General features: G+C 44.1%; 1 protein-coding gene across 1 annotated transcript in view; it reads left to right on the forward strand.

The window, feature by feature from the left end:
* Positions 1 to 1,311: 1,311 nt before the first annotated feature.
* Positions 1,312 to 11,888, forward strand: part of MBD2 (methyl-CpG binding domain protein 2) — a gene marked incomplete at its 5' end in the record, with an annotated part of 85,144 nt that continues 74,567 nt past the window's right edge. Inside the window, one exon of the mRNA XM_080714752.1 lies at positions 1,312 to 1,859. Coding sequence (XP_080570878.1) covers positions 1,312 to 1,859 — 548 coding nt within the window. The remainder of the gene's footprint in view (positions 1,860 to 11,888) is intronic.

The following is an 11,888-nucleotide window of genomic DNA, read 5'->3' on the forward strand; positions in this document are numbered from 1 at the left end:
ATGCCTGTAATTCCACTACTTGGAAGGCTGAGACAGGAGGATCACAGGACAGCCTCAACAATTTAGCAAGGCCTTCAGCAACTTGGTGCCAACCTGTTGGAAACACAAACATAAAAGGCTTGGAACTATAGCTCAGAAGTAGAAGTGCTTCTGGGTACAGCCCTCAGTACAACAAACAAACAAAACCACCCCAACAAACCCTCACCCCCAAAACCATGAAATTTCGTAAAATCCTTAATGGGCCCAGGAGATCTAGTCATTCTTGTTTTTCTCTTTTCTTTGTAGTACTGAGGAACCAGGAACATATTACCCCAAGCTACACCCCAAGTCTGATTTTTTCTTTTTTCTTTTTTTGCGGGTAAATGGATGGAACCCAGGGGCATTGGACCTCCGAGCTACACCCCCTGCCCTATTTTTTATTCTTTATTTTGAAACCAGGTCTCACTGAGTTGCAGAGGGCCTCACTAAGTAGCTGAGGCTGTCCGCAAACCGTGATCCTCTGGTCTCAGCCTCCCGAATGCTGGGATTACAAGCGTGCGCCACCACGACTGGCTCCGAGTCTGATTTCTGACGCTGCTTCAAACCTGCATTCCTCCTTTCTCGAGTCCTAGGATTACAGGTGTGCGCCACTACTGCAGATTCCAGTGATTCTAATAAGAATCTAGAGTCAACCTCCCATAGTATTGGAGGGAATATTACAAGTTATTTCCCTTAGTCCAAGGCCCTGAGCCAAGCCCTGCAGGACGCAGATTTTCATGTCATGGGGCACTTTATCTCATTCCTCCCATCGGATCTCCCTGAGAGGCCCTGGCGTTGGGGCAAAAAAGGGGTCATCTACTATCCCGTCGAATGAAAAAATGACTTAATGACCATGAGATCTGCTTTGCTTGTTGTTCATTTGGGCAGCAAACTCAGGTCCTATCAAACACCGGGGGGGAGGGGAGGCTGACCCGGTTGGAAGCCAAGTCACCGCCCTCACTCGGTCACTGCGTCACTGGCCCGCGGATCTTCCGGGCTCTGAGGTCGGCGGGGCGGGGCCGGAAGGGCGCGGCGGAGAAAGGGGCGTGGCGACGTCGGGGGCGTGCCCGGGGCGTGGCCCTGGAGGCGGGGCCAAGATGGCCGCCCCGCGCGCTTGGAGGACCTAAGAGGCGGCGGCCGGGCCACGCCCCGGCGGGAGGGCCGCTCTGCGCGCGCCCGCTCTATGATGCTTGCGCGCGTCCCCCGCGCGCCGCGCTGCGGGCGGGGCGGGTCTCCGGGATTCCAAGGGCTCGGTTACGGAAGAAGCGCAGCGCCGGCTGGGGAGGGGGCTGGATGCGCGCGCACCCGGGGGGAGGCCGCTGCTGCCCGGAGCAGGAGGAGGGGGAGAGCGCGGCGGGCGGCAGCGGCGCTGGCGGCGACTCCGCCATAGAGCAGGGGGGCCAGGGCAGCGCGCTCGCCCCGTCCCCGGTGAGCGGCGTGCGCAGGGAAGGCGCTCGGGGCGGCGGCCGTGGCCGGGGGCGGTGGAAGCAGGTGGGCCGGGGCGGCGGCGTCTGTGGCCGTGGCCGGGGCCGGGGCCGTGGCCGGGGACGGGGCCGGGGCCGGGGCCGGGGCCGCGGCCGTCCCCCGAGCGGCGGCAGCGGCCTTGGCGGCGACGGCGGCGGCAGCGGCGGCTGCGGCGGCGGCGGCGGTGGCGGCGGCGCCCCCCGGCGGGAGCCGGTCCCTTTCCCGTCGGGGAGCGCGGGGCCGGGGCCCAGGGGACCCCGGGCGACGGAGAGCGGGAAGAGGATGGACTGCCCGGCCCTCCCCCCCGGATGGAAGAAGGAGGAAGTGATCCGAAAATCTGGGCTCAGTGCCGGCAAGAGCGATGTCTACTACTTCAGGTACCTCCTTGGGGGCGGGGGAGGGAGGTGGCGGGGTCAGGCCGGGGTCAAAGGTCAAGAGCTGTCCCGGGCCGGGGGATGCCAAGATGACGCCAGGGGTCCCCGAGGGTACGTGGCTAGGACAGGCTGGCCTGGTAGGGGAAGGTGTCGGGAACCCTTGGGTGAGAGAAGAGTAGTGAGAGGTGGTTTCTGAAGGGAGAAGGCATCGCCCAGAGAAAAATGGTTTCTGAAGAGTTACTCTGGCAGGGATGGTTAGTCCATTGAAGGGTTAAAAGAAGGTGTAATTCATCGAAACTATAAAACCTAGTCACGGTTGGCTCCTGTCCCAGCCTGTCCCAGATTCATCATCACCAGAGTTGTTTAATCATGTACATGTGGAAGAATTAGCCATGCACAGGAACAAGGTTTCAGTTACTTTGTGGCATCCAGCAAAGTTTCATCTCAAGTAGCCATTTGGAATCCTTGAAGTTTTGTTGAAACTCCCTGGTGTTGCAAAACATTCTCTTTTGACAACAGAAATTCTGTCCTAAGTTGTTTAGACGCCTAGACCAGCATTTGCCCCCCCCCTCCAACCCCCAGGGGACATTTGACGTGTCTGGAGACATTCATGCTTCTCACACCTAGGGAGGGCTTATAGTGGCTAGGGACCAGAGATGCTCTGTTCTGTAATACAAAGGATAGTACCTGCAGTCAAGTCACCTGCCCCCAAATGTCTCCAGGGCCAAGGCTGAGATATCTGGTTGAAATGCTTCAAGGTTTTTCACCATAATGTAATCTTGCAATCCTGTGGTCATGTCATGTCCTTAGTTTATATGACATGGTAAGCTCAGGAAATTGCCTGTGGCTATTGATATCAGTGGCATTATCTTTTTTTATGGTACTAGGGATGGAACCCAGGCGTATTCCACCTCCTGAGCTACACCCCCAGTCCTCTTTTTATTGTTTATTTTGAAACAGGGTCTCACTGAGTCGAGAAGGGCCTCACTAAGTAGCTGAGGCTGTCTGTGAACCTCCATCCTCCTGTTTCAGCCTATCAAATGCTGGGATTATAAGCGTCCCGCCACCACGCCCAGCTCAGTGGAATTATTTTATTAACAAATGTACTAAGTTTTCATATAAACATTCCATTTGTGGAAGAGAATATAAACATGTTACAGTCAGTGTTTGGAGGGCTGTGTTTATGGGCCAGTTGAATTTCAGGAAATGTATTTGAGTGTTGGAGCCAGTTGTCAGCCATGTATCCATTGTCATAATGGTACAAAGGATATTCCTTTTGTCATTCCTCTGGGAAAATATACATATATATATGTACATACATTATGAACTGTGAATACTTTTAAGTGGACCTAAGTAGTATGCACAATTTTATACACAAGCATGGTTATTGCTGATACAGTGTGTAAATATGAACTTCTTTAGTGTGTTGGGAATTGAACCCAGGTCTTGGAGCGTCTGTAGACAGGCTCTCTGTACCTCTGAAGTATCTTTTCAGCTTCTGGACATATTTTTATGGGCAAATAGTTTTACTAAGTTGATTTCACCTCCTCATTTAAAAAAGAAAGTGGTATTACGTTAAGAGTTTATTTTTTCACTTGATCCAACAGCACTCATCTTGAAATCTCAAGTTATAAAACGGAAAGCTTATTTTAAGAATATAAATTTGTATTCTGCCATCTTTAAATATTTGATTTAAGCTATGAAAGTTGTTGTGGCTAAAAAATGAAAGGCTAGCTGGGCGGGTGGTGCAAGCCTGTAATTTCAGAGAGGAGGATCACAGGTTTGGAGCCAGTGTCAGCAGTGTGTGTGGTGGGTGGGGAGGGTACTGGAGATGGAACCTGGGCGTTCTACCTCTAAGCTCTACCTCCAGCCTTTGTTTGTTTGGAAACAGGATTTTGCTAGGTTGCTGAGTCTAGTCTGGATCCTACCATCCTCCTGCCCAGCCTTCCAAATACTGGGATTCTATGGCCTTGCCAACAGTGTTTGGCCAGCCTCAGCAATTTATCAAGGCCCTCACAATTTAGTGAGAGAAGCTGCTTCAAAATAAGTAAAATAGCTGGGTGTGGTGGCACACATTTGAAATCCCGGTACTGGGGAGGCTGAGACAGGAGGATCGTGGGTTCACGGCTAGCCTCAGCTACTTCATGAGACCTGCAACTTAGTGAGACCCTGTTTCAAAATAAAGAATAAAAAAAAATCAGGCTTGGGTGTAGCTCAGAGACAGAATGCCTCAGTGTTCAATTCACAGTACCACAAAAAAAAAAAAAAAGATTACATTTCCCGCAAAAAAAAAAAAAAAGATTATGTTTCCCGTTTTGTTTCATACAGTGCTGTTCCCAGCTGCTCATTCATTTCCAGCACATTGGATTTTCTAAGGCAGCTCCTCATGTAGCTTTTGGTGAACCTTTTGTGAACTCCGTGCTGCTATCTTGCAGGCAGTTGTGTTTGAGAATATTCTGTGTCTGGGTTTGAACTCCCTGAGGAATGGAGCTAGTCTCAGTTGAGCATCTTAAACTTTGAATTTCACTTCCTGTGGCAGTTCTCCTGGGATATTGTTTGTTTGGCTTGGGGATAACATATTTGTTCAAACTAACTTTTGGTTATTGCAAAGAATTTTCCTCTCCCTCTCTCTTACAGTAGCTGGTGAAATTATTTAAAAAGGTCAAGAGGTGATGTGATGGCCCAGGCCTGTAATCCCAGGTATAATGGGAGGCCAGGACAGAGGATCCCTTGAGCGCAAGAGTTCAACCTGGGCAGCATAGTGAGACACAGTGCCTAAAAAAATAAAAGTAGAACTTTGGGCTACGGGTATAGCTCAGTGGTAGAGGACTTGTTTGTCTAGCATGCTCAAGACCCTAGGTTTAGCTGGGCGTGGTGGCGCACGCTTGAAATCCTCGTGCTTGGGAGGCTGAGACAGGAGATCGCACAGGTTGGAAGCCAGACTCAGCTACTGAGTGAGGCTGTCAGCAACTTAGTGAGACCCTGTTTCCAAATAAAATATAAAATAGGTCTGGGAGTATAGCCCAGAGGTAGAAAGCCTCTGGGTTCCACCCCCAGTACCACCAAAAAAAGACCTTAGGTTTGATCTTTAGCACTGCAAGAGGGGGGAAAAAAAAGAAAGAAAGAAAGAAAGGAAAGAAAGAAAAGACAGGATCACTATAGTGCTCATTTTCTTTTTTGTTTTTTTGTTTTTTATTTTGTACTGGAGATTGAACTGAGGGCCTGGAGCATGCGAGGCAAGTGCTCTACCACTGAGCTCTAGCCCCACTCCCCTTTTATTTCATGTTGAGACAGTATTGGAAAGTTGCCCAGGGTGGCCTTGAACTTGTAATCTTCCTGCCTCAGTCTCTAGAGTAGCTGGGATTATAAGCATGTGTCCTGCTTGATGTTAAGGTTTTTTTCCTTACACACAAACTTAATGTTTTATTGCAGAAAAATCTGCCAAAATAGACTTAAACTTTCTAAACATTCATCTTAAGGCAAGTCACAAACCAATGTAATGATAATTACTATTTAAACTGAATGTCTTTTTATGAGATGTTGCAGCATGATTTGCCTTTTAGTTTTTATGCAAAATGAAGGGACACATTGAACAGATATGTGCCACTTGTGTTTGTTCAGAGCTAGAGTGTTGTCTCTAATTTATTGATTACTTAATTCTTAGCACCCAGTCTTGATTTTCCTCTGAGAGATTATATTCTGGAACAGTAGGATAGGTAGCATGGTGTGGCTTGCAACATAGTAGTTATTTGACTTTTGACTGTGGCTTCTCTGATGAATGATCAAAGGCACTTTCTTTTTATAAAGGAGAACAAATTATTTTTCAACCAGTTTGAAAAACAATTTTATTTATTTATTTATTTATTTATTTATTTATTTATTTATTTATTTATGGTGGCACTGGGGTTCCTGGAAGCCCTTCTACCTCCGGGCTACACTCCCAGACCTATTTTTACATTTTTATTTGGAAACAGGGTCTCCTAAGCCAGTGTGCGCTGCTGGCTTCGAACCTGCGCGATCCTCCTGTCTCTCCCTCCCAGGCGCCGGGATTACAAGCGTGCGCCACCACGCCCGGCTGAAAAACAATTTTAAACAGTAATGATGTTACTGTTTTAATCATTAGTGTCCCCATAAATATGTAACCCTTAAAACAAACAAACAAACAAACACCCCCAGTAGCTCACAAAACCCCTGCTGCACTTGTTAATAGATGGGTTAAGAGTGAACTCTCCTGTTGGTAATGTGAACACCTGCACCCGGTTGTTCACACAGATTTTAATAATGCTAACCCCCGATTTAGCCTGCCCCTGGGGAGATTATTTTAAACTAATCTGTACCTATTAAAGTAGGGTGCGTCTCACAGTTATTAGTTGGACTGAGTTTAAGCTCAACAAGAAAGCTTCAGATTTGGGTTGAATATTTGGCTACTTCCTGAAACTGCCAAGTTCTAATAAGAAGGCGTGTGTCTGGTTGCCAGTTAAGCAATACAATTATGCCTTCTGTCAGAATTACTGATAGTGTTGTGGCAGTTCATATGTTATCATCCAAAGTATGTTTTTTAAAAAGGGTGTGGGTTAATGAAATATTGGGCTCTTTGGTAAGTCTTTGAAAAAGTTCATTGCCATCATCTCAACCCATTTATTTGGACGGTAATTTTCTAGCCGACCTACTTGACACTTTCATTTCTAGCTTTGGTTCGCTCCATCATACTTCCTGATAGGTATTTTTGAAATACTACTTTTCTCTTTAAAGGATCCTTTAGTAGTTCTCTTTTATTTATTTATTTATTTTTTGTGTGGTACTTGGGATTGAACCTGGGCACACTCTGAACTACATACCTGTGGCATCTCTGAGCTACACCCTGTCCTTTTTTATTTTTTATTTTGAAACCAAGTTGCCCTAAGTTGCTGAGGGTTTTGCTGAGTTACTTAGGCTGGCGTGGAACCTCCCATCCTCCTGTCTCAGCCTCCCAAGTATTGGGATTGCAGGTGGGCACTACCATGCTCAGCCTCTCTTTGTTTATTTCTTAAAAAAAGTCAAAATTTTTAGGTTTTAGATTCTTGGTTATATATGGGATTAAGGACTTCAAAGTCACGGTAACCTATTATAGCTGCTGCCATAAAATATCATCTTATTGGGCATTGGAAACATAATGGTAAATATATATATATATATATATATATATATATATATATATATATATATATATCGGTACTGGGGATGGAACCCAGGGACATTCTACCTCTAAGCTACACCTCCAGACCTATTTTTTTTTTTTTTTATTCTTTATTTTGAAACAGGGTCTCACTGAGTTGCAAAGGGCCTCACTAAGTACCTCAGGTTGTGTGCGAACCTCGATCCTTCTATCTCAGCCTCCTAAATGCTGGGATTATAGCGTGTGCCACTATGCCCAGCGTGGTAAATATTTTTTTATTCTTATCAAAGTTACAGTGCAAGCCGGGCGTGGTGGTGCACGCTTGTAATCCCTGCGCTTGGGAGGCAGAGACAGGAGGATCGCGCAGGTTCGAAGCCAGCCGCGCGCGATGGCTTAGGAGACCCTGTTTCCAAATAAAAATGTAAAAATAGGTCTGGGAGTGTAGCCCGGAGGTAGAAGGGCTTCCAGGAACCCCAGTGCCACCAAAAAAAAAAAAAAAAAGTTACAATGCATTTCCACCAGGCCACTTCTCTAAATAATAATAATAATAAAAAAGGTACAGTGGGACCCGAGAATTAAAATAATTACAGGAAAACAGAATTCACTTTTTGATTTGAAAAGAAGAGGACTCAGATATCGTAGAGGCCTATAACTCATGAATGATGTTAATAAAGGTAGGGGTCTGTAGGGCGTCAGAGTCTGGAGCTGAGTCCCCACTCCATGTTCAGGGTGAGGCTTTGAACATACCATCTAGCTTCTCTGTGCTGTGGTTTCCTCATCCTGAAGATGGTTGCCTGTCTCTCATAGTGATTGTCAAGAGATTCACTTCCGAGCACTAGAAAAAATACATAGGCCTCCTGGAACGTTAGGTTTCTTTAAGAACTAATTATGCTGAGCCTAGTGGTGCATGCCTCTAATCCCAGTACTTGGGAGTCTGAGACAGGAAGATCACCGGATCTAGACCAGTCTCAACAACCTAGAGAGACCCTGTTTAAAAAAAAAGGGCTGGGAATGTAGCTCGGAGGTAGAATGTCCCTGGATTCGATCTTTAGTTAAAGAAAAGCTAATTAAGGAAACTCCCAACTGTATGGCTTGAAACATACAAATACATTTAAAAATCATAGAGGAATATCAAATATTCCGTTTGTATAGTGCTGGTATAATGCTATGGAAATGTGAATTCTGAATCAGGGTGGAGGGTGTCAAAATTTAACCAACTTCCTACTCTTTGCCTCTAAAAAAAATAGTCTTCCAGGTAGTATTTGCAGAAACCTGGCTGAATGGTCTCTGGGATGTAATGTGACCATTGTCAGTTTTTATATATTTATGTTAACATTATCTTGTCTTTCAGTAAAAGGGCCTTCTCCATATTACAGTTTGAACATCTTTAATCTGAATATCTGAAATTTGAAATGTTTAAAAATCTGAAACTTTTTTTTTTTTGGTGGTACTGGGGGTGGAACCCAGGGGTTTTCGACCTCCGAGCTATGCTCCCAAACCTGTTTTATACTTTATTTGGAAACAGGGTCTCACTGAGTTGCTGAGAGCCTTACTAAGTAGCTGAGGCTGGCTTCGAACCTGCACGATCCTCCTGTCTCAGCCTCCCAAGCGTGGGGATTACAAGCGTGCGCCACCACATCTGGCTCTGAAACTCTTTTGAGTGCTGACAAGAATACCACAAGTGGAAAATTCCACACCTAACTTATAAGACAGGTCACAGTCAAAATGCAGATACACCAAAACTATTGTAAAAAATTTCCTTCAGGCTATGTGTATAAGGTGTATATGAAACATAACGAATTTCATGTTTAGACTTGGGTTCCTTCCCCAAGATATATCATTATATTTATGAAAATATTTCAGAATCAGAGAAAATCTGAAATTGGAATGCTTTTTTCTCTACCATTTTGGATAAGGGACAACGACCCTATATTTCTCTTTTTTACAGCTTTAACAAGTCTGTATTACAAAATCAGTAGGAAGTAGAAGATTAAGGCAGTGTACAGGCACACTTTAGAGCCCAAAAATGGAACTCCGTATTTTCTTTCTGGTATTTCTATGTAGTTAAGCCTGGAGCCCATTGGACTACTCTCATATTCATTCCTGGAGAACCTGTGGCTTTCCATATAGTGCATGCTGAACACAGAGATGCTAAATAAGTGTTTGCCTATTGATATTACACTTAAAGTTTTGTAAAACAGTTTTGGCCTGGTGGTGCATGCCTGTTATTCCAGTTCTTGGGAGGCTGAGACAGGAGGATCGCAGATTCATGGCCAGCCTTTGCAACTTAGTGAAACCCTGTTTCAAAAAAAACAACAACAACAACAAAAAAAAACCCAACAAAACCAGCCAGGGCTTGGAGTATAGCTCAGAGGTAGAATGTCATTGGGTTCAATTTCTAGTACTACTAAGAAAAAAAGAAAAAAAGAAGCAAAGATATGTGTTGGGATGAAGTCAATTGAGATACTTTATTACTATGGCTAAAAATTTTTATAATTTTCATCAGTAATAGAAGATTCTGTACAAGGACAGAGAGCCTTTTTCTGGGATTTTGGGTATTAGAAACATAGTGAATGTGGTAAATAGAGGATCTCATAGTGCACAAACATAAGTAGAAAATCAGCATTTGACCGCAGAGCACAGGGTGCAGTATAGAGCCTTGTTAGGCCTTCTGTATGTATTCTTTGTCACAACTCCAAATTTTGGCAGCTGAAAGTATTATTTTGCATTAGATTATTTTACATGAATTACCATTGGATCTTCATATCGCTCTGAGGCATGGGTACAATTATCTCCATTATCTCCATTTTACAGATGGGAGGTTTAAGTAACATGCTGGAGTTGGTGCTGCTGGTAAGGTTAGAATTAGAATCCTGAAGCCGGCCAGAACTCTCACCACCTTTCTTTGCTGCCTGGCATGAAGATCCCTACTTATAGTCTCAAATACTACAACACCTCATGCCTAATCTACTTTATTGTGGTTGATATGCCACTAAAAGAATATAATTGCTTACTATTAGACTTGTATTCTGAAGATGTCAAAGGGTAAGTTTTAAATCCTATTTGGTAGTAAAGCCATTGTACCAAAGGATGACCTTCCTTCCACTTTTTTATAATGCTAAAGGGAAAAAATAGGAATATTATGGTAAATTAACACAATTAAAGCATCATTATTCTGGGTAATAGAAGTGATCCAGGGATCAGTTTGTTCAGAAATCTCTCTCTCTGTACACTATGTGTAGTGTAGCTAGGATTAACACTGTTATTTCTCAGATAGGTAACACATTCTCTTAAGGAGTTAGCTATAGATTTTCATTTTAAAAGCTTTCATTTAAATTAGAAGAAATCAGGTTATCACTTGGAGGCTTACAGAGCTGATGAGATATTTTTATGTAGTTACTGAACAAGTTTAATAGCTTCTTTCAGAGTTGAGATGATTGAAATGTAGCCGGGCGTGGTGGCTCACGCTTGTAATCCCCGCGCTTGGGAGGCTGAGACAGGAGGATCGCACGGGTTCGAAGCCAGCCTCAGCTACTTAGTGAGGCTTTCAGCAACTTAGAGAGACCCTGTTTCCAAATAAAATATATTAAAAAAAAAAAGGTCTGGGAGTATAGCCCGGAGGTAGAAAGCCTCTGAGTTCCACTCCCAGTACCACCAGAAAAAAAAAAAAAAAAAAAAGAAAAAAAAGAAATGTACCTTAAAGGCCAATTAAAAAAAAAAAAAAAAACTCTTTATTTGGAGAAAGAGCTTATTTGTAATGTAAAGTTTGGCTGCTTGTAGCTTTCCTTGGATGATGCACGTTTGAAGCCTTCCTCCAGAAATGAAGGCAGGTGCTCTGGTACTTTTTCCTCATCTGCATCATCATATCTTTTTGCAATATGCGAGAGGGATTTTTATTAATGTGCAACATTGCCATGTGCCCTTTGTCTGATTTTTAGAATCTGTCATGCAAATCTCATCTGCCACGACACCCACAATACCTGTATTAGAGGAAGTACTAAATTCAAAGGGAGCTGATGCGTATGGATTCTAAACATAATCTTCAACAGAAATTGACAGATGAGTTTAAAAAGTCTTTTAAAATTTTCTTTGTGAAGTACAGTTGTAATTTTTTTTATAATTTAGTTTTAATTATTGGAACAGAAGCAAGTGATAAACAAAGGGAACCTGTGCTTTTTTGTTTTTAAATTTTATAATGGGACTAATAATTTATAACTTTTAAGCTTATTTTTGAGGTCTTTTAAAAACACCCATGATGAATTGTCAAGAGGGGCATGGTGCCCCATGCCTATAATTCCAACATTGGGAGGCTGATGCAAGAGGATCATTGGTTTGAAGTCAGCCTCAGCAACTTACTGAGGCCCTAGACCCTGTTTCAAAATACAAAATAAAATAGGGCTGGGCATGTAGCTCAGAACAGTCTGGATTCAGTCCCAGGTAACTATCATACTATCCCTTCCCTTCCATACCCCCCTGAGATGAGATGAAATGAAATGAAACAAAAAGAACCAGTAAATTACACTGGGTGAGGTGATGCATGCCTGCGGTCCCAGCCTGGGTTCAATTCCCCAAAATTCACACCCACCCACCCCAGTAAAGCTGGTTATAGTGGGTACATGCCTATCATCCTAGTCCTTGGGATGCTGAGACAGGACAATTGCAGTTTCAAGGGCAGTCTTAGCAATTTAGCAAAATCCTGTTTGAGTAGGAGGATTGCAGGTTCATGGCCAGTCTCAGCTATTTAGGCTCTCCACAATTTGGTGAGACCTTGTTTCAAAATAAAGAATAAAGAATAGGCTGGGGGTGTAGATCGGAAGCAGAATGCCCCGGATTCAATCTCCAGCGGTGCCCCCCCCCAAAAAATGTGTGTGTATATA

The sequence above is a fragment of the Muscardinus avellanarius genome (genome assembly GCF_963383645.1).
Source record: "Muscardinus avellanarius genome assembly, chromosome: 17".
NCBI lineage: Eukaryota > Metazoa > Chordata > Mammalia > Rodentia > Gliridae > Muscardinus > Muscardinus avellanarius.